Source organism: Heptranchias perlo, chromosome 11 (assembly GCF_035084215.1).
Source record: "Heptranchias perlo isolate sHepPer1 chromosome 11, sHepPer1.hap1, whole genome shotgun sequence".
NCBI lineage: Eukaryota > Metazoa > Chordata > Chondrichthyes > Hexanchiformes > Hexanchidae > Heptranchias > Heptranchias perlo.
This window is the reverse complement of record NC_090335.1, coordinates 12,568,262-12,593,583: the sequence shown is the minus strand read 5'-3', so window position 1 is coordinate 12,593,583 and position 25,322 is coordinate 12,568,262. Positions and strand designations below refer to the sequence as shown.

General features: G+C 42.1%; 1 protein-coding gene across 9 annotated transcripts in view; it reads left to right on the top strand.

Moving 5' to 3' along the window:
- zc3h13 (zinc finger CCCH-type containing 13) overlaps nt 1-25,322 on the top strand; it is a 127,257-nt gene that overhangs the window by 85,279 nt on the left and 16,656 nt on the right. For all 9 annotated transcript variants that reach the window (XM_067992548.1, XM_067992552.1, XM_067992546.1 and 6 more), the window contains 2 exons: nt 6,982-7,131; nt 15,245-15,445. In XM_067992548.1, the coding sequence (XP_067848649.1) occupies nt 6,982-7,131; nt 15,245-15,445 (351 nt within the window). The remainder of the gene's footprint in view (nt 1-6,981; nt 7,132-15,244; nt 15,446-25,322) is intronic.

The window sequence follows — 25,322 nt, the reverse complement described above, 5'->3', positions numbered from 1 at the left end:
AGGCAAGGAGGTGAGGGGGGAGAGAGGACAGTCCTATCCAGTTTCTTGTTGGCCGTTAGGTGTCAGCCTTGACTCAGTAGTAGGATGCACTGCAGCAACTCGCCAAGGCTTCTTCGACAGCACCTCCCAAACCCACGACCTCTACCACCTAGAAGGACAAGGGCAGCAGGCGCATGGGAACAACACCACCTGCACGTTCCCCTCCAAGTCACACACCATCCCGACTTGGAAATATATCGCCGTTCCTTCATTGTCGCTGGGTCAAAATCCTGGAACTCCCTTCCTAACAGCACTGTGGGAGAACCGTCACCACACGGACTGCAGCGGTTCAAGAAGGCGGCTCACCACCACCTTCTCAAGGGCAATTAGGGATGGGCAATAAATGCCGGCCTTGCCAGCGACGCCCACATCCCGTGAACGAATAAAAAAAAAAGCACTCTCACCTCTTGAGTCAAATGGTCATGGGTGTTTCAAGTCCCACTTCAGAAACTTGAGCACATAATCCAGGCTGAAAATTCAGTGTAGTAATGAGAGAATGCTGCACTGTCGGAGGTAGTGTCTTTCAGGTGAGATGTTAAACTGAGTCCCCATCTGTACTCTTAGGTGGACGTAAAGGATCCCATGACGCTATACTTGCCTTAGAGGTGGTGCAACGAAGGTTCACTAGATTGATTCCTGAGATGAGAGGAGAGATTGAATAGAATGGGCCTATACTCTCGAGTTTAGAAGAATGAGAGGTAATCTCATTGAAATGTATAAGATTCTGAGAGGGCTCGACAGATTGGATGCTGAGAGGCTGTTTCCCCTGGCTGGAGAGTCTAGAACGAGGGGGCATAGTCACAGGAGGAATTTCGTCACTCAGAGGGTTGTGAATCTTTGGAATTTTCTACCCTCTACCCCAGAAGACTGTAGATGCTCAGTTGTTGAGTATATTCAAGGCTGAGATCAATAGATTTTTGGACTCTAAGGGAATCAAGCGATATGGGAATCGGGTGGGAAAGTGGAGTTGAGGTCGAAGATCAGCCGTGATCTTATTGAATGATAGGAGCAGGAGGAGGCCTTGAGCCTGCTCTATTTCTTATGTTTTTATGAAGGGGAGTTCTCCTGGTGTCCTGGCCAATATTTATCCCTCAACATCACTAAAACAGATTATCTGGTCATGTTTCTGGGTCCTTGTGTGCAAATTGGTTATTGCGTTTCCCTATATTACAACAGTGACTGCACTTCAAAAGTACATCATTGGCTGTAAGGCATTTGGGATGTCCTTGAATACATCGCTGAAGGCCAATCTCTCAAGTACGGGGTGCAGGAAGTCCAACCCAACCAATCAAATGCCTCTCAGTGAGAATATTGAGATGAGAGCTTTTTTTGTGAGCACCCTATGTGAAGGGTTAAGGCCTATATTGCAGGATACCACCAAAGTTGCGAAAAGCAGAAGGGCAGACAAGGTAAATTGAGTAGTAATTAAAGAACAGCAATCGTGAGTTATAAAGGAAGGGAAGACTAAGGATGGTAAGGAATTCTTCACTTTAAGTTGTGGGAAAGAATAAGCATGAGTTAAGCAACAGTGTATCGAGTCTTGATTTCAAAACAACGGGGGCAACAAGGAAACAGAAGGTGTGTCACTATTATTTTGCAACATAGCAAAATTCAGAAGAGCACTGACTATTAGTATTGATCAAATTAAGAGGTTACATCTGAGAAAGGTTGGTGGCTAAAAGTGAAAGGACTGCCTGAAGAAAATGAGTTTTCTTTGAGAGAGAGTTTTTAGAAGAGCTGCTCTAATAGATTATTTTGGTAAATCAGTGAGCAGCTGAGCCGTACAGATCAGGAAGATCCGATGCTCAATCCCCATCTAGCCTAGTTGAGTGAGCATAGCAGCCCTACAATTGACCTTTTCAGCACTGTGTTAAGAGAGGAAAATTGGCCAAAATTCTTGCTCCTGATCGCTGACTCGCAACACCACTGCAGGTCAGTGAGAATAGGGTGATGGGCAAATGGATCTTAGTACAGAACAGGATGCAAGCCGCAAAGTTTATGGAGGCTAGAGGTTGAGACTGATAAGGAGAGCGTTGGAGAAATCAAGTCCAGAAGTGATACTAGCGTGGATAAGGGTCTCGGTAGCAGTGGGGCTGAGGTAATTGCAGAGGATAGCAGTGTTATGAAGGTGTGGAAGTAAGCTGTCTTAGTGCTGGGTGGGAAGTTCAGTTCCTATTCCATTAGAATGATGATGTTGCATTTGGCCTGAGTGAGCAGCCGAGGAGAGGAATGGAGCTGGGTTCAAATATTTTGGCGGCAACCAAAAATGATGGCTTCAGTCTTATCCATGTTCAATTGGAGGAAATTCTGGCTCATCCATGACCGTGTTAGACAGGCAGAAGGACAATACTGAGGCAGTCTTGGGGTCAAGGGAAACAGTGAAGAGATAGAACAGGGATTGTCAGCAAACATCTTGAATCTGATTGTGCTTGTGAGTGGTGTCACCAAGGGGCAGCTCATAGATCAGAAAGAGCAGGTGGGGACAAGAATGGATCCTTGGGGGTGGTGTGAGCGGGGACAAGAATGGATCCTTGGTAGGGTATGAGGGGGGACAAGAATAGATCCTTGGAGGGAGGTTGGGAGGGAAGAATGGATCCTTGGGAGGTGGAGGTGACCATGCAGAGGCTCTGCTGCCTTTCCTTTCTTGCAATGAATGTCCTTTTCCAAGATTGTGAAGGTTTATTGTGAACACTTGAAACATTGAGTAATTCTAGTGGAAAGGATTTTAATAATCTGTGTTGCACCACTGAGACTTCAGAAAGGCAAGAGGCAGACACTGTAGGACAAATGGAAATTTAAGGATGCGTCCCTCCCATCGTTTGGTTTTCTTATACTTCTCGTGTGAAACATCCACTAAAACGACTCGAGATACTTTTCAGTTCTCCTCGGTACTCGCCAGAGCAAATAAGTTGAATGGATTCCATTTATAAGAATTATAACGGATGGTCCCCAATCCACAGCGGGAGGGCAATCAGACCAGAGAAAGGAAACTGCAAAAGTAAAAGGGCACTGAGCTGCCCTGGGAAGAAGGAGAGGAAAAGGGGGCCTGACATCCATATAAAAATTGGAATGCTTTCCAGTGTCAGCTGTGGCTCAGTTGATATCACTCTCACCTCTGAGTCAGAAGGTTGTGGGTTCAAGTCCTACTCCAGAGACTTGAGCACATAATGCAGGCTGACACTCCGGTGCAGTACTGAGGGAGTCCTGCACTGTTAGAGGTGCCAACTTTCAGATGAGACTTTAAACCGAGGCGCCCCGTCTGCCCCCTCGGGTTGACGTAAAAGATCCCATGGCACTATTCGAAGAAGAACTGGGGAGTTTTCCCCAGTGTCCTGGCCAATTTTTATCCTCAACCAACATCACTTTTTTAAAAAAAAATTATCTGGTCATTTTCACATTGCTATTGTGGGACCTTGCTCTGTGCAAAATTGGCTGCCGTGTTTCCTGCATTACAACAGTGACTACACTTCAAAAGTACTTCATTGATTGTAAAGCACTTTGGGACATCCTGAGGTCATGAAAGGCACTATATAAATGCAAGTCTGTCTTTCTTTCTTTGACAAGGACATCTAGAAGCTGTTGTTAAACATTTTCTCAATGGACAGTGTGGCAAAATACTCACTGAACAAAAAAAAAATACAAATGAATCCAACAAACCGATTTGCAGTTATTTAATTTTGTGTAATTGTACCTTTTATTCTGATTCCTTAAACACTTATTGATAGCTGTTTTACATAACTTTCTATTTGCTAAGACAGAAACAGTATATGTAACAGGAAGATTATCACTGTTTTAAATATAGTGCTATTGACACCTAATTCCAGGAGTATGAGAGACGCAGATGTTTCATCAGTCTCTCACTTACCTGTAAACAGGTTTCAAACTGTTAGGCAGCTGCTCAGTACTAGGCAGGATTACTTTGAAGTTTAGATTTCCAAAGTCGTCATCATCAAAAAGAGAAAAAACAATGTGGAAGAGTCCTGGTTTTCATTTTGTTATATCAATATCAAACACAGTGCCATGTGACATGGATAAATTCTACCTTTGGGTTTTTATAATGCCTGTAATGTTATTGAAAAATTAATAGGATTATCATGCCTGGCATCAATCTGTGAAGCCATTTAAAACAGGATTACTATTCAGCAATTTTCAAAATGACACCCTGGTCCACTCTTCCACCATCCCTAACACCTGCTCTCCATGCAAGCACAAGAGATGCAACACCTGACCTTTTACCTCCCACAACCTTCCCGAGCCCCAAACACTCCTTCCGGGTGAGACAGCAATTTATTTGTACTGGTTGTAAGAAATACACTGCTCAATCCCCTCTACATCGGGGAAACCAAACGCAGCTTGGGTGATTGGGATGCTGAGCACCTCCATTCTATCCGCAAGTGTGACTAATAACCCAGTCATTTGCCACTTTAAGTCTCGGTCCCAGTCCCAGTCTGACCTCTGTCCTTGGCCTCCTACACTTTTCCAATGATTCTCAATGCAAGCTCGAGGAACAGTACCGTATCTTTCTACTAGGCACTTTACAGCCCTCTGGCCGTAACATTCACTTTAACAGCTTCAGACTTTAACCACAGCTCCCATTTTCTCTCGGACAGCAGGTGCTGGTTATGTAAGATGGGTGCACCAGAGCCACTGGGAATGAGGGAGGTGTGGGCTGGTGCTTGTGTTGAGATCCCCTATCAGTACACAGCTGGCAGGATGGTCCACACCCCTGTGGTCTACCTGCATTTTTCTTCCGCCACATTCCTGAGCCATGGGAGCCTTCTCTGCTATGCCACATTTTCCAGGCTTCCCTCGCTCTTTGAAACCATTCACACATCCTCTGGCCACGTCTTTTGTTTGTCTAATTTTCTTTCATTATCACCTCCTGTTGCCTTGCACCATCATCACTTCTGTCGTTTAGTCTTGTCCTCCACCTAATCACAGATCTTTTTTTTAAAAAAAAACCCTCCTGCCCTCATTTCTCTAGCCCTGTTCCTCTTTATAAGTTGTTCATCTGTTATAGTAGTCGATCTCCCATTGCGTTGCACATGGGGAGGTAAGAACAAGTGTAGTCTTCGGGTGAAACGGGGTTAGAGGGCAGGGGATAATTGCACCAGGGCACACGTCATTTTAAAGTCAATTTTAATTCTGTCTTTATTTTTAGATGATACTTCGATTTTATATTATTATTTATATCTAAATAGCAAAATTTGTGGAAATTTGGCAAACCAATTTGGTTGGAACATAGCAGTTTCTCTGCAGTATAGGTTGAGGAGATGGGATAAGCAAAACTAAGGAGCTGCTGCACCATCATTTGATGATACAAAGATGGGAGGGAAAGTAGAGAGAGTGAGGAGGACATAAAAAACCTACAGGGGGATTTAGACAGGCTGGGTGAGTGGGCGGAGATTTGGCAGATGCAATACAATATTGGAAAATATGAGGTTATGCACTTTGGCAGGAAAAATCGGAGAGCAAGTTATTATCTGAATGGCGAGAAACTGGAAAGTACTGCAGTACAAAGGGATCTGGGGGTCCTAGTGCAAGAAAATCAAAAGGTTAGTTTGCAGGTGCAGCAGGTGATCAAGAAGGCCAACGGAATGTTGGCTTTTATTGCTCGGGGGATAGAATATAAAAACAGGGAGGTATTGCTGCAGTTATATAAGGTATTGGTGAGACCGCACCTGGAATACTGCATACAGTTTTGGTCTCCATACTTAAGAAAAGACATACTTGCTCTCGAGGCAGTACAAAGAAGGTTCACTCGGTTAATCCCGGGGATGAGGGGGTGGACATATGAGGAGAGGTTGAGTAGATTGGGACTCTACTCATTGGAGTTCAGAAGAATGAGAGGCGATCTTATTGAAACATATAAGATTGTGAAGGGGCTTGATCGGGTGGATGCGGTGAGGATGTTCCCAAGGATGGGTGAAACTAGAACTAGGGGGCATAATCTTAGAATAAGGGGCTGCTCTTTCAAAACGGAGATGAGAAACTTCTTCACTCAGAGGGTAGTAGGTCTGTGGAATTTGCTGCCCCAGGAAGCTGTGGAAGCTACATCATTAAATAAATTTAAAACAGAAATAGACAGTTTCCTAGAAGTAAAGGGAATTAGGGGTTACGGGGAGCGGGCAGGAAATTGGACATGAATTTAGATTTGAGGTTAGGATCAGATCAGCCATGATCTTATTGAATGGCGGAGCAGGCTCGAGGGGCCGATTGGCCTACTCCTGCTCCTATTTCTTATGTTCTTACCATCACTGGCAGGAGGGTGTAATTACAGTAACAAGTTTACATAGGCAGTTATTATAAATGTGGACATAGGAATTTAGTTTGGAAAAACTGCAGATTGGTGCAAAATTTAATATAGATTGTTCAACGTATGCATTTTGGAGTGGCGCCATTCTCTGCCCATTAAACTGACTTTGGAGTAGCTGTTAAAAGAAAAAGAAAGGCTTGTATTTGACAGTGTCCTCAGGATGTCCCAAAGCACTTCACAGCCAATGAGTTACTTTTTGAAGTGTCGTCACTGTTGCCATATAAACCATTTTTTGGTGGGTGTGCGATTGGGGAGGAAGAATAAGGTGATGTTCCTTATAAATCAAATGGATTTGCATCTTGAGGTTTGGATGAGGCTTTTGTAGGCCCATGAGCAGGGTTGCTGTCCAACAAGAACCACTACACCATATTTGAGAGAGAGGTCTCACTTGAATCTAACAGTTGTCGTGGAGGTGCTACCAGCAGCAAATGGACATTGTAGCTATCTATTTGCGATAAGTAACTATAGTATAACTGCACCCGAAGAAATAATGGTCACTACCAAAATGGTATGTTTCATTTAAATTATTGGGGGCAGAGGTAAAGGAGAGTGATTATCTAAAGTTTCCTGTATTCATTTCATCAGTTCAGTCACCAGCATGTTATTTTATTTTTCTGCATTTGCAGGTGAGCAAGATGGGAAAGTAGATGATGCACAGTCCTCCGTGTCAGGGGCTTGTGAAGAATATGAGCCAATTAGTGATGATGAGCTGGATGAAATACTGGCAGATGATGCAGGAAAAAGAGAAGAGAACCAGGTTGAAGAGAAAATATCAGGTAGCCCTATAAAAACCTACATTATGTTTTTGTTCAGTGGGTTTTATTTTGTAATTTTTAAACAATAATTGCACATGGTTAAGAAATAAAAAGGAACGTTTAAAGAAATTTTAAAAATCCAGCTTGAATATTCCCTTTGTAGCGCACAACTTAAAGCATAAGTAATAGGAGCAGGAGTAGGCCATACATCCCCTCGAGCCTGCTCCGCCATTCAATAAGACCATGGCTGATCTTCTACCTCAACTCCACTTTCCCGCCCTATCCCCATATCCCTTGATTCCCTTAATGTCCAAAAATCTATCTATCTCAGCCTTGAATATACTCAATGACTGAGCATCCACAGCCCTGTGGGGTAGAGAATTCCAAAGATTCACAACCCTCTGAGTGAAGAAATGCCTCCTTATCTCAGTCCTAAATGGCCGACCTCTTATCCTAAGACTATTCCTCCTTCTAAACTACAGAGCGTATAGGTCCATTCTACTCAATCTTTCCTCAAAGGACAACCCTCATTCCAAGAATCAGTCTAGTGAACCTTCGTTGCACCACCTCAAAGGCAAGTATATCCTTCCTTAGATAAGGAGACCAAAACTGTACACAGTACTCCAGGTGTGATCTCACCAAAGCCCTATATAATTGCAGCAAGACTTCCTTACTCTTGTACTCCAACCCCCTTGCAATAAAAGCCAACTTACCATTTGCCTTTCTAATTGCTTGCTGTACCTGCATGCTAACTTTGTGTTTCTTATACAAGGACAGCCAAATCCCTCTGAACACCAACATTTAATAGTTTCTCACCATTTAAAAAATATTCTGTTTTTCTACCTATCCAAGTGAATAACCTCACTTTATGCTCTATCTGCCACCTTCTTGCCCAATCACTTAACCTGTTTGTATCCCTTTGCAGACTCTGTCCTCCTCACAGCTTACTTTCCCACCTAGCTTTGTATCATCAGCAAACTTGGATACATTACACTTGATCCCCTCATCTAAGTCATTGATATAGAATGTAAATAGCTGAGGCCCAAGCACTGATCCTTGCGGCACCCCACTAGTAACAGCCTGCCAACCTGAAAATGACTAGTTTATTCCTACTGTCTGTTTTCTGTCCATTAACCAATCCTCTATCCATGCTAATATATTATCCCCAACCCCATGAGCCCTAATCTTGTGTAACAACCTCTTGTGTGGCACCTTATTGAATGCCCTTTGAAAATCCAAAGATACTACATCCACTGGTTCCCCTTTATCTACCCTGTGTTAGAGCCCTGCCATCTCATGACCATCTTCATACAACAAACTAGTCCTTGACCAATTCATGCTTCATACCACGTTTCTTTTAATTCACGCCACACAAAGTCACACTACAGTACTTTGGCAACGCCTAGTACACCTTCCCAATACACCCGTACCTTTGGCGACACTTTCCCAGTCCCAGACTCTTCCAGCTGTTCGCAACTGCCCTCGACTCCCTTTCAGCTCATCAGCTTCTTCACAAATCTCAGAGCCCTTTCCAGCTTCCTCTTTGGGCTGTGTTCAGGGGCTTTGTCTCAACAACAGCCCTGTTTCTCTTGCACCTCACCCTTTTAACTTTCACCTGACTAGGACAGGTCTCCACCTACTCCAGCCTTAATTACTTCTTAAAGATGAGGTCGCTTAAAAGGGCCATACTCCTCTTAAAGGGGAGGTTTCTTAAAAGGGACCCTCAGTTACTCTGCTACACCTGCTAGTTACATCCTCAAAAAATTCTTAATAGATTTGTCAAACATGATTTTGCTTTCATAAAACCATATCATATCATGCCTAATCATATTATGATTTTCTGAGTGCCCTGTAACCTTGTCCTTAATAATGGATTCCAGCATTTTCCCGACAACTGATGTCAGGCTACCTGGCCTGTAGTTCCCTGCTTTCTCTCTCCCTCCTTTCTTGAATAGCAGAGTTACATTTGCTACCTTCCAATCTACTGGGACAATTCTGGAATCTAAGGAATTTTGGAAGATCACAACCAATGCATCCACTATCCCTGCAACCACCTTTTTTAAAACCCTAGGATGTAAGCCATCAGGTCCGGGGGATTTGTCGGCTTTTAGTCCCATTCATTTTTCCAGTACTTTTTCTTTTCTAATCTTAATTACTTTAAGTTCCTCACTCTCATTAGACTCTTGGTTCTCTACTATTTCTGGTATGATTTTTATGTCTTCTACTGTAAAGACAGATACAAAATATTTGTTTAATGTCTTTGTCATTTCCTTATTCCCCATTATAATTTCTCCTGTCTCTGCCTTTAAGGGACCCACGTTTACTTTCGCTACTCTTTTCCTTTTTACATACTTGTAGAAGCTCTTACAATCTGTTTTTGTATTTATTGCTAGTTTACTCTCATAATCTATTTTCTACCTCTTCATCAATTTTTTTGGTCATCCTTTGCTGGTTTCTAAAACTCTCCTAATCCTCAGGCTTACTACTCTTCTTCGCAACATTATAAGCTTCTTTTAAGCTAATACTATCCTTAACTTCTTTAGTTAGTCATGGATGGAGTACTTTTCTAGTGAAGTTTTTCTTTCTCAGTAGAATGTATATTCGTTGAGAATTATGAAGTATTTCTTTAAATGTTCACCGTTGCTTATTTACCGTCATATCATTTAATCTAATTTCCCAATCTACCTTCGCCAGCACGCCCCTCATACCTACATAATTGGCTTTGTTTAAGTTTAAGACTCTAGTTTCGGACTTAGGTACGTCACACTCGAATTCAATGTGAAATTCTATCGTATTATGATCACGCTTCCCCAGAGGATCCCTTATTGTGAGATTACTAATTAATCCTGTCTCATTACACGAGACAAGATCTAAAATAGCCTGTTCCCTGGATGATTCCATGACACATTGTTCTAGGAAACTGTCTCGAATGCATTCCATGAACTCGTCCTCCAAACTACTTTCGCCAATTTGATTTGCCCAGTCTATATGAAGATTAAAGTCCCCCATGATTATTGCATTACCTTTGTTACAATCTCCTCTTATTTCTTGATTAATACTCTGTCCAACAATATAACTACTGATAGGGGACATGTAAACTACTCCCACCAGTGTTTTCTGTCCCTTGTCATTTCTTATCTCCACCCCATATTGATTCTACTTCCTGATCTTCCGAGCCAAGTTGCTTTCTCACTGTTGTCCAGATGTGATCCTTTATTATCAGGGCTCTGGAGGGGGATTCCGTGCTTTCTCTCCGCTCTCCTTTATATCCCGGCCACCAGGGAGGATTTGTTGCTTTCTCTCCGCTCTCCTTTATATCCCGGCCACCGGGGGGGGGGTTCCGTGCTTTCTCTCCGCTCTCCTTTATATCCCGGCCACCGGGGGGGATTCCGTGCTTTCTCTCCGCTCTCCTTTATATACCGGCCACTGGGGGGGGATTCTGTGCTTTCTCTCCGCTCTCCTTTATATACCAGCCACTGGGGGGGGATTCCGTGCTTTCTCTCCGCTCTCCTTTATATCCCGGCCTCTGGGGGGGATTCCGTGCTTTCTCTCCGCTCTCCTTTATATCCCGGCAACTGGGGAGGGATTCCGTGCTTTCTCTCCGCTCTCCTTTATATTTGTCTCGAAATGAAAAATTGCTAATAATTCAAACCTGGCCAAGCTTAAAAATGTTCCATTATTTCCTTTTTGTAAAAGAGTATTACCATTTACTATACTAAAGATTGTATTGGGTGCTGTCTCCTCTCAGCAGCCTTACAAACCACAATATTTCCCTTGCCCGGATTCCCTCTGGGCTCCCTCCATTTTGTTTTTATCTTGTCCTGAGCCGTTATGGTTTACATTGGCAAGAAAAGAATCTTCAATTAGCAGTTACACTGTTGGTATTTAATTATCTCAGTTTAGTAATTTGTTTGGTCTTTGCAAGTTATCTTCACTTTGTTTCACAGTTCTTGACTGGTCATCTAACTTTGGTGTAATACATGGGGCCCAGCCCAGGCTTTCCTTGTCTGCCTGGCTCAGAATATCAGACTATCCCCTTAGACTTGCAGATCAAATTACTTGAATTTACTTTCAGACGAAATGATCTATTTGGGAAATGAGGAACAGAATACACTGGCAATATTCTGGTGTGAGATTTTAGATTTTTGGATTTTACCCGATGGCTAATGACCAGCCATAGACAAAGGGGATATTATTTTAAAATAATCTTTACTTAACAATTTAATTGACCATTTACCAGACAACCTTACCTGGGGAGTGGAGTTCAAGACCTCGGGGTGATCAATTCCTGGTCTTGGGAGCTGTTCTCCAGTAGTCGAAGCGTAGCTCAAGTTTTCTTTCTTTCTTGTCAGCACTGTTGTGCTTCTTCTGAGTGTTGTTTACATTCCTTATCCCATTGTTTGTGCAGTGCATATCTCCCGGCACATGCATTCTTCCTCTAATTGTTCAATTTAACCATTGCAAAATTGCTGAAAGTGGCTAAAACCACAGTCTGTGACACATCCTACTATTGTCTGATTTCCCATCATTCTGATTTTGCTTTTATTCAATGTCTTTTCAGTCCAAGGCCTTTCGTATTTTAAATCATTTCAATTCTTCAGGTGATACACTCACCTTCTTTAATGCAGTGATTGGACCAAATCTCAAATTTAATCATAAATGTTTGAGTTTCAATATCTCAAAATGTGTCTGCCATCACATAGCTTAAAGAAAGTATCACTATTATTGATCATTCTATGTCCAAGGGCATGCACCCATCTTGCCATTTCTTTTTTTCCTTTGGTAACAGAATACTGGAAAATGTGTCCTCCTACATAGCTTGCTGAATATCCTCAATTATGTTATTCCTTGCTTAGTCGGGAGCGACTAGATAAGTAAGACCATTCATGGGTCAGTATGCAGCAGTATTCTCAATGTTTTCTGCAAGAGAGCTATATGGACTAATAAACCTGTTTTTTATGAAGCACCTCTGTTCTTGATCAAACTGCTTGAAGTGACAGGTGCTTTGGTGATGCTGTGCTCCAATCTGGTCTCAGACCGGAGCCGTAAAGAATCTCATCGATATTTTTCTGTGCAATTTTGGCAATCATTTGTATGTAGAAGTTGAACACATTCTTGAATACCTAACACAGGACTCTCTGGTACCCCAGTGGATAAAGGTGCAACCTGGTATACCATAAGTCTATACAGGCCAAGAAATCCCAGGTTCAATTTCTAGACAGTACTGAATATTGGATTAATGGAGAAGGTCAATCCAATTATATAGGTTCGGACACCAGAGATAAATTAGCCTGCTGGTTTATTAAATATTGATAGCAAGTACAAGAAAGTCTATGTACTCGCAAGTAGGATAACCATCAGGGACTACAAACACCCCCTGTGCAGGCTAGTTCTCAATGTTGAATACCAATGAACTACTGAAAATGGTTCATATTTATACGCCTAGAAGGACGGTGCCTAAGCAAAGCCAGGTGACTTGCTCTGAACCTGTTAATTCTGAGATTACTTTAATGTGATCCTTATGTGTCATATGCTATTTCATCGGCAGGTGGTAATGTTGCACCACATATACTGAAGGAATGGGGTCATCCACATTCCTTTATCGATAGAAGATAATATAAACTTGCATGATTGTTATCATCCATCCTTTCTCAGGATATTAGTAATCTAGTCCAGACATGCTGTCTCTAAACTAGGCCATAATTCTTTACACAAATCCTTTGATGAATTCTAGCTTTCTTCTTAAATTGCCCTAAACTCTGCATGGCCACTTGCTTGCCTTGAAGGGTCCCAACAATCTAATCTAAAACTATGTTACCCTCTATCACACAGAATAAATTCTCTTAATACACAGATATTAGTACTAACTTCTGTATTAAGCTAATTTGCACTAAATGTTCTAGGCCTTTGCTGAATCATGCCCAATATATGTCTGCAGTTTCTACACTTCCTACTTTACTGTAGTCCTCTATGCTAACAATCCCATGATGCTCTTTACTTACGCCAAGCTGTTAACCTATTATGTCATAGACTGTCCTACACTGAGTTAGCTGATCTCAGCAGGGGCAGTAGTTTGGGTGCTACAAGTGGCATTAGTACACTGGGGGTGGTGGGGGGATTTCAGCCATTCCTGATCAATATGCAGTGACCTCTGCTGAAAAGTACATTTCTGTAAATACCTGTGCAAGCTTTGTTTTTGAGTTGATCTTCCCTATTGTATCAGTTCACTTTTTCTATGCTGCTTTCTTTCAAAGGAACTGTGTGGAGCATGGGTGATAGAAAGCCATAGGATTGTTAGGCCTTTACATAGTCCCAAACTCTTAAAAGAATATTGCTGCATTGTTAACCCCTTCCTCCATTTAGATGACAGCTTAATTTCCCTACTCTTAATATCTTCCTGGGGCAAAGCCTTGAGCTAGTTCATGTAATCTTGCTTTCCACATTAATGTTGTAGTGCAGTAGTTTGGGGAGGGGGTTTCTGGAGCATTGGTTATCAGCTGTTACCATTGTTGTTCATCTTTTCATACTGAGTCTTCTTTCAGTTAAGGCAAATGGGACTGTTTGGAATTGGATCTTCTCATGAGCCTGAGTTTTTTCCGATGGTGTTATGGTGGCAAGAATCACAGGGTTTGCTTTTTGAGCAGTTTGTTTCTTCTTGTGGAGCAGCGACTCTCTTCATTACTCCTGTTGTTTTCCCCTTCTTGCTTGCGTCTTTTGAAAAGGCTTGAATGGATGGACAGCTCCAATTCTGCACACTCTTCTGTTGACCAAAAAATGCATTGTTCCTTGAGGTGGTGCAACTGTGCTCCAATCTAGTCATGTTAGCTGACAGGTTGAGACAGGGAACCACTTCTAACAGCCAAATAGGGTACACAGAACCAGATCATAATGACCTTTCTACACAAAATGTCCACGTAAAAGGGAAGAAATTTGTTTTATTGTTGATATCAGACAACTGCATTCTGTATTTGTTTGACCAAGTGGTAGCAATAGCAGTTTTCCATCTTCCACTTTAGAGAGAGTCTTTGTCTCCAGCAGAAACCTGAAACATTAATCTCAGGTCATGTGGTGTGGCAGGAAAACCTGGTTTTACACAAACTTATATATGCATCATTTAAGCCCCTGCACACGATTAGCTGATGGCTCCTCTCTGGGAAAGCAGTGTTGGTGTCATCAAAGAATCCGTGACTTTCTGGCCTTTGTAATGAGCATGTCCTCCTTCATATGGCATGCAGACAGGGCAATTTTGTAGCTTCAGCCATATGCCCATTCATAGAAGTGGGGTAGTTATTCCGTCTTAGATCTCTCACTCTTCAGAGGTGGATTAGTATTACATTATGTAAGTGTTGAGTGGTCCTTGCCATTTCCTGTTCAAACAATATCCATAAAACCAAAACTTGTTTCATTTCTAATGGAATTTGGACGTTAATTTTTCTGTCACTAAATTATTAAACTTGCCCATCAGTTAGCAAGGAAGAACTGTTGTATGATGATTACGGATTATTTAATCCATTCCATTGCCATTTCTTGTGCTAACCTCAACAAACTAAAAAATATCTGTAAAGCTACCATGTGAAGTGGTCCTCATATATTTACTAAACATTGTTTAGACCTGATTAGAATTCCCCCAAAGTCCACTCTCCTCTGCAATTGTGGTTTCAGTGATATGTGGAAGATGCCAGTGAAAAGAGAAAGAGACTAAATTGCCAATTGTAAAATTGTTGTTCAAAGGAACATCCACGATACAGTGAATTAGGGTGGGGAGCAATTGTCTTGTTATAAATGTCATTGTTGCAGCTCTCCAGATGGAAAGGGAGCATTTTAAGTACTAACCAACAGTACTTAAGAAGACCCACTTAAGATGTAGATACAGGCTATATGTGTGTGAACTGAGATTCCGAAAGATGCCATAGGAGCTCTATATGTGATTGAACTGATGATTCCAAACCTTCCTGTAATCCTGTTTAAAAAGTTCAAATGCTGGATAAGGTGCTGCCTGAGACATGGCCATATCTGTTGAGTAAGAATCCCTTTAACAATGCTTTTTGGAATATATATGTGCTGATGTTGTTTTGTCATGCGATTCAGAAATATGTTTTGTGCAGTATACTGAAGAAAAAAACTTATCTTGTAGATCCTATGGATGTGATTGATGTCGATTGGTCAAGCCTGTTGCCCAAGCAGCCCAAAGAGCCCAGGGAGCCTGGAGCTGCTCTGTTAAAGTTCACTCCTGGTGCAATCCTGCTACGAGCTGGAATATCCAAGCGTTTGGCTGGTGCAGAATTGTTTGCAAAGGTCAATGAAACTTGTCGGGCAGCCATCAACAACACTAAAGGTATGGATAATGTCACACCGAAATTATCACTTTTGATGTGCTGTAATGTAGTCCTGGCTAATAACGTTATCTGGGTAGTGGAAGACCAAATATTACCTATAGTATTTTATTAACAATAACTTGACCTTCATGGTCTTGAGAAACTATAAATTTGTATATTTTTGATATTGCTGCAATTTTAAGGTATCTGATTTTTTTTCCCCCCCTAAAGGTAGCAAATTGTGATTGATGGGTTGTTGTAGTCATTAGTTCTGTTCGGCATATCAACAGAAATGTAGTCTATCCTTTGCATTTCTGCTGTACTGTTTAAAAAGAGGAGCATGAAAAGCATGAAACCCTGTGAAGATCTTCCACATGCAAGTGAGCAGATTCCTGCCAAATAAATTCTGCAACTGCGGCTCATTTATGTGTATTTTCTCCCCATCTACAAATACATAAAGGGCAAAAGGGTAACTGGGGAGAGAGTAGGGCCTCTTAAGGATCAACAAGGTCATCTATGTGCGGAACCACAAGAGATGGGTGAGATCCTGAATGAATATTTCACATCGGTATTTACGGTTGAGAAAGGCATGGATGTTAGGGAACTTGGGGAAATAAATAGTGATGTCTTGAGGAGTGTACATATTACAGAGAGGGAGGTGCTGGAAGTCTTAACGCGCATCAAGGTAGATAAATCTCCGGGACCTGATGAAATGTATCCCAGGACGTTATGGGAGGTTAGGGAGGAAATTGCAGGTCCCCTAGCAGAGATATTTGAATCATCCACCGCTACAGGTGAGGTGCCTGAAGATTGGAGGGTAGCAAATGTTGTGCCTTTGTTTAAGAAGGGCGGCAGGGAAAAGCCTGGGAACTACAGACCAGTGAGCCTGACATCTGTAGTGGGTAAGTTGTTAGAGGGTATTCTGAGGGACAGGATCTACAGGCATTTGGAGAGGCAGGGACTAATTAGGAACAGTCAGCATGGTTTTGTGAGAGGAAAATCATGTCTCACGAATTTGATTGAGTTTTTTGAAGGGGTAACCAAGAAGATAGATGAGGGCTGTGCAGTAGACGTGATCTACATGGACTTCAGCAAAGCATTTGACAAGGTACCGCATGGTAGGTTGTTACATAAGGTTAAATCTCATGGGATCCAAGGTGAGGTAGCCAATTGGATACAAAATTGGCTTGACGACAGAAGACAGAGGGTGGTTGTAGAGGGTTGTTTTTCAAACTGGATGCCTGTGTCCAGCGGTGTGCCTCAGGGATCGGTGCTGGGTCCGCTGTTATTTGTTATTTATATTAATGATTTGGATGAGAATTTAGGAGGCATGGTTACTAAGTTTGCAGATGACACCAAGATTGGTGGCATTGTGGACAGTGAAGAAGGTTATCTAGGATTGCAACGGGATCTTGATAAATTGAGCCAGTGGGCCGATGAATGGCAGATGGAGTTTAATTTAGATAAATGTGAGGTGATGCATTTTGGTAGATCGAATCGGGCCAGGACCTACTCCGTTAATGGTAGGGCGTTGGGGAGAGTTATAGAACAAAGAGATCTGGGAGTACAGATTCATAGCTCCTTGAAAGTGGAGTCACAGGTGGATAGGGTAGTGAAGAAGGCATTCAGCATGCTTGGTTTCATTGGTCAGAACATTGAATGCAGGAGTTGGGATGTCTTGTTGAAGTTGTACAGGGCATTGGTGAGGCCACACTTGGAGTACTGTGTACAGTTCTGGTCACCCTATTATAGAAAGGATATTATTAAACTAGAAAGAGTGCAGAAAAGATTTACTAGGATGCTACCGGGACATGATGGTTTGACTTACAGGGAGAGGTTAGACAGACTGGGACTTTTTTCCCTGGAGAGCAGGAGGTTAAGGGGTGATCTTATCGAAGTCTATAAAATAATGAGGGGCATAGATAAGGTCGATAGTCAAAATCTTTTCCCAAAGGTAGGGGAGTCTATAACGAGGGGGCATAGATTTAAGGTGAGAGGGGAGAGATACAAAAGGGTCCAGAGGGGCAATTTTTTCACTCAAAGGGTGGTGAGTGTCTGGAACGAGCTGCCAGAGGCAGTAGTAGAGGCGGGTACAATTTTGTCTTTTAAAAAGCATTTGGACAGTTACATGGGTAAGATGGGTATAGAGGGATATGGGCCAAGTGCAGGCAATTGGGACTAGCTTAGTGGTATAAACTGGGCGACATGGACATGTTGGGCCGAAGGGCCTGTTTCCATGTTGTAACTTCTATGATTCTATGATTCTATGATCTCCCTACAAGCTAAAAGAGCCATTTTTATATCTATGATGACAATTTGACTGACTGTCTTGGACCCTGGGAATACTTTACACAGTAGAGCTATAGCAGACAGACATTAAATGAAGGATATCAGGACCAACTTGATATTGAACCTGCAATTGGCTTTTATGCCAACTGCTGTTGATTTTTAAGTAAACTAATTAATCTCCCATGGCTTTGCTCATAGCTGGGGTAGGAGGAAATGATGTGTCTTTTCAGAGTAACTATTGACACCACTGTGTCAGTGACAGCCAAAGATTGGAGGGAGGTTGGAACGGCCTGCAGGACTTGCAGCCACGCTGTGAATTTTACAGTCGTTTAGCTGTGTTTGTTCTAACAGGCTGAGGGAGAAAGCAAGAATCACAGCATTGCCCATTGATTTCAATATTCTGAGGGCATGATGGCATTACCAATTCAAAGATTTTAATGTATTGTGTAGATACATTAAAGTATATAGTATATGTATATATAACCATAATTGACTAGCATTTGCTAATCTCACTATATCTATTTAGTTTATTTAACATTACAAACTTAACTGGCCTTACAGTCTTATTAAAGAAGCTTCAGGCCTCAGATGTAGTTTATTTTAGGATTTTCCAATAGAGTCTGTCAAAATAATTTCACCTTCACATTTTCATTCTTGTTGCTTGTTTTCAAGTAGTCTTATATTTGCTTCCATTATTAAAAAAAACAAACTGCAAAACACTTCTCAAATATTGCTGATTCATCCTCCGTCAGCAAGAAATAATTGAAAGCAGTGAACACTTAGACTATTTAAAGTCAAATTAAATTATGATCAATATGTTCATTCCATTTGTTTAAAGCAATGAGAATCAACTTCAAAACTCGACCAAAATGAACAGAGCAAAACAAAAGTTACTGCTCTTATTTCTTTATAACTGGTAATTAAATGGCATCCCAATCGGTAATACGCTCTCTCTGCACAAAGGAAAAAATAAATAGAAATGCAAGTCATACTGGCCTGATGGATTCCCCAGTTGTGTTCTTAGAGTGAGATATGACTTGTTTTTTTTAATAAGAAATGGATACATATATCAATCGGATAACTTCAATAAGGAATGAACACTGAAAGGAGGCAGAGGGTACACACTTCTGTCCAGTAGTGTATGGAATTTTTCGTATTGTATTAGTTGATCTTGACATTACTCAAGAAAAAAACAAAAAACAAATTTGTGTGTACCTCCCTTTCTTCCTGTAACTGCCTCTCCACTTGTCTCACACTCTATAATCATTTACATCTTCCTCTTTCTTTCCCAGGAGAGATCTGGATGGGTGGAGGAAGTTGGAAGAGGGGGAAGGATGGATGAACTGTGACTTGGTTTGGGTGGGGGGGGTGGCGGTGGGTGGCCTACAAGCACTTGGCACAGGTTAACTGGGAGCGCTAGCAGAGAGCATACGTCGGTCAGGGAGCAATTGAAAATGGAGCGCACAGGCAAGCAGTGTTACTGCCTCTTTGTAATTTGCACCAGACAGCTGAAGCTGAGCATTGTGCTGAATATAATTGAATTGCAATTTCTTTTATTGGACAATCTGTGATTTTAAAGAACTTATTTTAAAATTATCTGATGTCTGTATGCTGACCATGCATACCGTGATTTTCATAAGAATTTCCTCATCCTTGTTCTTTCCAGTCTGAAAAATAAGACGGTTAAGTCCTGCCGGAGATTCCTGCTCTCTTCCCTTTACCCCTTGTGAATCGTTGCCGATACTCCAGATTCACCAGACAGTCAAAGATTCAGTTTCTTGCCAACATTGTGATCACTATTAAGCCCATGTTAGTAGCTAACAGAGCACAGGCAGGCCTGCACCCTGGGACTTCGGTAGAGACACTAAGTCTGGGAGAGCAGGAAAGTTTTCAGCAAAGAGTGTTTTTTTGGAAGTCATTTTTGATTAATGCAAATGTTTTCTTAAAAAACAATCTTCTAAGTGCATTTGGTTGGGTCGTATTGCATTGACTGTTCCACCAGTGATATAATATTAGAATTAGACACTTTCACCAGACCTGGGCCTAATTTTCTAGTCACCACGGCTGGCAGTGCCAAAGTGAACCAAATAACTGAGAGTCAGGAAAATTGATCATTCTTCACTTTCACCAGATTTCCAACCACTATATGTCACCTTCCAGCTGACTTTTTAAGCTCTCCTTAAATGCTCATGCCCCAAACTGGTTAGTCTTATTTACTATCAAAACGAATGGAACTGCTTTGGAAATTAGAAGCGGATGCAATTCCCTAATGCGTTTTTTTTTTCATGGGGAATGTGCTGTGCACTCTGATCACTCACATAAAGTGGGCAATCATTCTCAGTTAATGAAGTGAGTGTTTAAAGTGGGAGCAACCTTTTTGGGGTATATATGGAAGTGGACCTTAACTTTGGGTTGGTAACAGCTGAATTATTCACTTTTTTTTTACCATTTTGTTTATTTTTGGAGATTTTTGCCAGCAAAATATGTCATTGCTACAGTCTGAATTTTGTATAAATTCTGGTTATGTGGATTTTTCCATCTTTGTTATTTGGAAGAAAACAAAGAGGATGAAATCAGGAATACGAGGCAGATTTAATTGCATCGGAGGAGGACTGCCCTTAACCCATGCAGCCGTGTCTGTAGACCCGGATACACCTACCTGGTTCCCAACTGCTTTCATAGGTTCAACTTCAACAGGGCAGCAATGACAGAGTTACACTGTCTGCTTAAATCTGACCCAAAGGCTACCTCCGCCACATAGACTGCATCGCTCACGAGGGCAAACAACTCATCATTTTCTCCCCGAAAACCCTGCAGTAGAATCTGTGTAGTGTTTTTCACGTTACAGGATTCCCCAGTGTCCAAGGAGTTATTGATGGCGCCCATCCAAGCCCCAGCGTAATCCGCTGCTCTTCAAGAACTGCGAGAGGTTTCAGTCCATCCTTGTCCAGGTGTTTTTCTTTTATTCGTTCGTGGGATGTGGGCGTCGCTGGCAAGGCCGGCATTTATTACCCATCCCTAATTGCCCTTGAGAAGGTGGTGGTGAGCTGCCTTCTTGAACCGCTGCAGTCCGTGTGGTGACGGTTCTCCCACAGTGCTGTGGAAGGGAGTTCCAGGATTTTGACCCAGTGACGATGAAGGAACGGCGATATATTTCCAAGTCGGGATGGTTGAATTTGATAATTAGGTTTGAGCGGGGGAAGGGAGAGTCACAAACCAAGATTTTAAATTTAAGTAAGGCAAACTTCAAAAGGTTAAGAAATAAATTGACCACAGTAAACTGGGCTGAACTGTTAAGGGATAAAGCTACAGATAAACAGCAAGAAGTATTCAAAGAAGTATTTGGAATGATACAAAACCAATACATACCCCTAAAAGGCAACGGTTTCACTTGTATACTGTAAGATTATATATAATCTATATGGTCAACAAATTAAATAAGAGACAGTATTAAGTTAAAAGAAAATGCTTACACAAATGCAAGGAACAGTGTAAATCCAGCAAACTGGGAGAGCTATAAAAACAGCAAAAGTGTACAAAGATAAAATGAAAACAAATTTGCAAGGGATATCAAAGCTAACAGGATAAGTTTTTATAAATATATTGAGAGAGTGGTAAAGGGGTATGTGGGTCCATTAAAGACAGATGCAAGCGAGATTATAATGGACAATAAGGAAATGGCAGACTTTTTAAATGAATATATTGTAACTGTCATCACAGTAGAGGAAGAGGACAAAATACCAGCAGTACAAAGGAACCTAAAACTAAGGCAAGGGAAGGAACTTACTGGATTTAATATAAGTTTTTTTTAAAATGGTAATGGGGATAATAATGGCGCTTAAAATGGACAAATCTCCAGGACCTGATCTATATAGATTATATATAATCTTACATTATATAAAACAAATATTCAAATACATCAAAGTTGTTAATATTTGTCAAGCTCAAAATGCTTACTACTTCATTGAATAGCAGGCAACCAAAGCCACTCAGCAACATTAGTCAATCAACAGATCCTCATCCTTTTCTTCAAGTAGGTTGGCTGGTGCATCCAAATGGCGAATCCTACGACCTGATGGTTTCCACCCCAGGGTATTAAAAGAAATAGGTGAGGAAATTACAGATGCATTAGTCATTCCATTATTTAAGAAGGAAGGGAGGGAAAAATCAGGTAACTACAGACTAATTCAGTTGAACATCAATGTTTGAAAGTTATTGGAATCCATCATCAGGGATAGAGTGACAGCACTTTGACAGGTATGAGCTGATCATGTCTGACTAATCGAGTTGAATTTTTTGAGGAGCTCACTAGCATGGTGGGTAGGGGAGTGTCTATGGATGTTGTCTATATGAATTTCCAGAAGGTATTTGATAAGGTTCCACACAAGAGATTATTTACAAAAATGAAAGCACATGGAATTGGAGGTAACCTTGTGACTTGTCAATAATTAGTTGGGAAATAGGAGACAGAGAGTAGCGACAAAGGGAACGTTCTCTGATTGGCAGGATGTGACAAGTGGTATTCCCTAAGGACCTGTACTGAGGCCTCAGCTTTTCACCATACATATTAATGACTTAGATTAAGAAATAGAGAGTTGTATATCCAAGTTTGCAGATGACACTAAGGAGGCACAGTAAGTTGTGTAGATGGAAGCAGGAAGTTGCACAGTAAGTTGTGTAGATGGAAACAGGAAGTTACACAGACATGGACAGACTAAGTGAGTGAGCAAAACTATAGCAGATGGAGTTCAATATGGGGAAGTATGAGGTCATCCACTTTGGATCGGAGACAGACAAGTGTATTCTTGATGATGAGAGATGAGTTATGAGATTTAGGTGTCCGTGTACACACCACTAATAGCTAGTGCACAGGTTTTATTTTAAAAAGTAACTACAAAGGCCTTTATCGCAAGGGGTTTGGAATACAAAAATGATGACGTTATGTTTCAATTGTACAGAGCCTTGGTCAGGCCCCATCTGGAGTACTGCGTTCAGTTTTTGGGTATCACACCTCAGGAAAGATATATTGGCCTTGGAGGAGGACCCATCCACAAAAAGCAGGATAAATCCAATCCGGCCAATTACCACCCCATCAGTCTACTCTCAATCATCAGCAAAGTGATGGAAGGTGTCGTCGACAGTGCTATCAAGCGGCACTTATTCACCAATAACCTGCTCACCGATGCTCAGTTTGGGTTCCGCCAGGACCACTCGACTCCAGACCTCATTACAGCCTTGGTCCAAACATGGACAAAAGAGCTGAATTCCAGAGGTGAGGTGAGAGTGACTGCCCTTGACATCAAGGCAGCATTTGACCGAGTGTGGCACCACAGAGCCCTAGTAAAATTGAAGTCAATGGAAATCGGGAAAAACTCTCCAGTGGCTGGAGTCATACCTAGCACAAAGGAAGATGGTAGTGGTTGTTGGAGGCCAATCATCTTAGCCCCAGGGCATCGCTGCAGGAGTTCCTCAAGGCAGTGTCCTAGGCCCAACCATCTTCAGCTGCTTCATCAATGACCTTCCCTCCATCATAAGGTCAGAAATGGGGATGTTCGCTGATGATTGCACAGTGTTCAGTTCCATTCGCAACCCCTCAAATAATGAAGCAGTCCGAGCCCGCATGCAGCAAGACCTGGATAACATCCAGGCTTGGGCTGATAAGTGGCAAGTAACATTCGCGCCAGACAAATGCCAGGCAATGACCATCTCCAACAAGAGAGAGTCCAACCACTTCCCCTTGACATTCAACGGCATTACCATCGCCGAATCCCCCTCCATCAACATCCTGGGGGTCACCATTGACCAGAAACTTAACTGGACCAGCCACATAAATACTGTGGCTATGAGAGCAGGTATGAGGCTGGGTATTCTGCGGCGAGTGACTCACCACCTGACTCCCCATAGCCTTTCCACCATCTACAAGGCACAAGTCAGGAGTGTGATGGAATACTCTCCATTTGCTTGGATGAGTGCAGCTCCAACAACACTCAAGAAGCTCGACACCATCCAGGACAAAGCAGCCCGCTTGATTGGCACCCCATCCACCACCCTAAACATTCACTCCCTTCGCCACCGGCGCACTGTGGCTGCAGTGTGTACCATCCACAGGATGCACTGCAGCAACTCGCCAAGGCTTCTTCGACAGCACCTCCCAAACCCGCGACCTCTACCACCTAGAAGGACAAGAGCAGCAGGCACATGGGAACACCACCACCTGCATGTTCCCCTTCAAGTCACACACCATCCCGACTTGGAAGTATATCGCCGTTCCTTCATCGTCGCTGGGTCAAAATCTTGGAACACCCTTCCTAACAGCACTGTGGGAGAACCGTCACAACATGGACTGCAGCAGTTCAAGAAGGTGGCTCACCACCACCTTCTCAAGGGCAATTAGGGATGGGCAATAAATGCCGGCCTCGCCAGCAACGCCCACATCCCATGAACGAATTTTAAAAAAAGAAAGACTGTGTATTTAGAATTGAAATTTTCAAAACTGAGATAAATAGATTTTTGTTAGGTAAGGGTATCGAGGGATATGGAGCAATGGTAGGTGAATGGAGTTACGGTGCAGATCAGCCATGATCTATTTGAATGGCAGAACAGGCTCGAAGGGCTGGATGGCCTACTCTATTCCTGTATTCCTATGATCAGTAACTAACAACACGGGCAGTGCCTGCTTCTCGGGGAGAGGTCATGACGGTTTCATCATAAGACGATCTCTGGGCTATTCGAAGGAAAGGCAGACATTAGATGACTTTGAGAAGCAACCTTTCCCTTTTTATTCGGTTTTTGATTTGAATGTGTCTCGGTTTTATGAAAATGATGGCTTGTGCCAAGCATGTTGATATTGGAGAATTCTGTTCCTATGTTAATGGAGTGCAGTGATGTTGGTTCAAATTCTGTTCTGGCACATCATTTTCCACTCGAAAAAATAATGAGCCAGAATTTGCTGTGACAGGGCATCTGACGGGGTCTGTTAGTTAGACTTGCCGTTTAGGTTTTTAAATTTTTTGTGTGGCAAGTTTCTGAAAGTGTGGGCTGATAATTTCGCAGTGAGGGAAACAGGGCATCTGGGACCCAAGTGAACAGGGCAACCAACTATGTATGCCCTTAACCAATCAGATTGAACAATTGTGAAATTAACAGCGCAAGGACTGAGAAGGAAATGTAAATTAGAGTAGGTGCATGTCAATGGTAAGGCAGACAGCGAGATGCTATTTTTGCGAAGCTAATGGTAGAGCGGCGCAACTTGGACAACAACTTTAGGATATTCGCATTTAACCGCACATCTGCTCCTCACCTGAAGCTGCTGTACCATTTGCGCATAAATAACGGTGAGCGCCATCAGCCTCTCCATTATTTTGACAGCAAAATTTAAGCCAATAGTTCTGTTCAGTCTGCCTGTAGGTATGGTAGGTACCAGTAAGTTTTTGGTATCAATTTTAGGTAGTCAGTGAGGATTATCCTTTTATTTTTGCTTTTCTTTTGGATATTTTTTGCTTTTTGTTCATGTACTCAACTATCATGAACATAAATCTTTTGTTCAGAAGCATGTTCCAGAATCTGTTACCCGCATTGAAAGTTGAGTGTTCTTTGTTAATTTTTAGT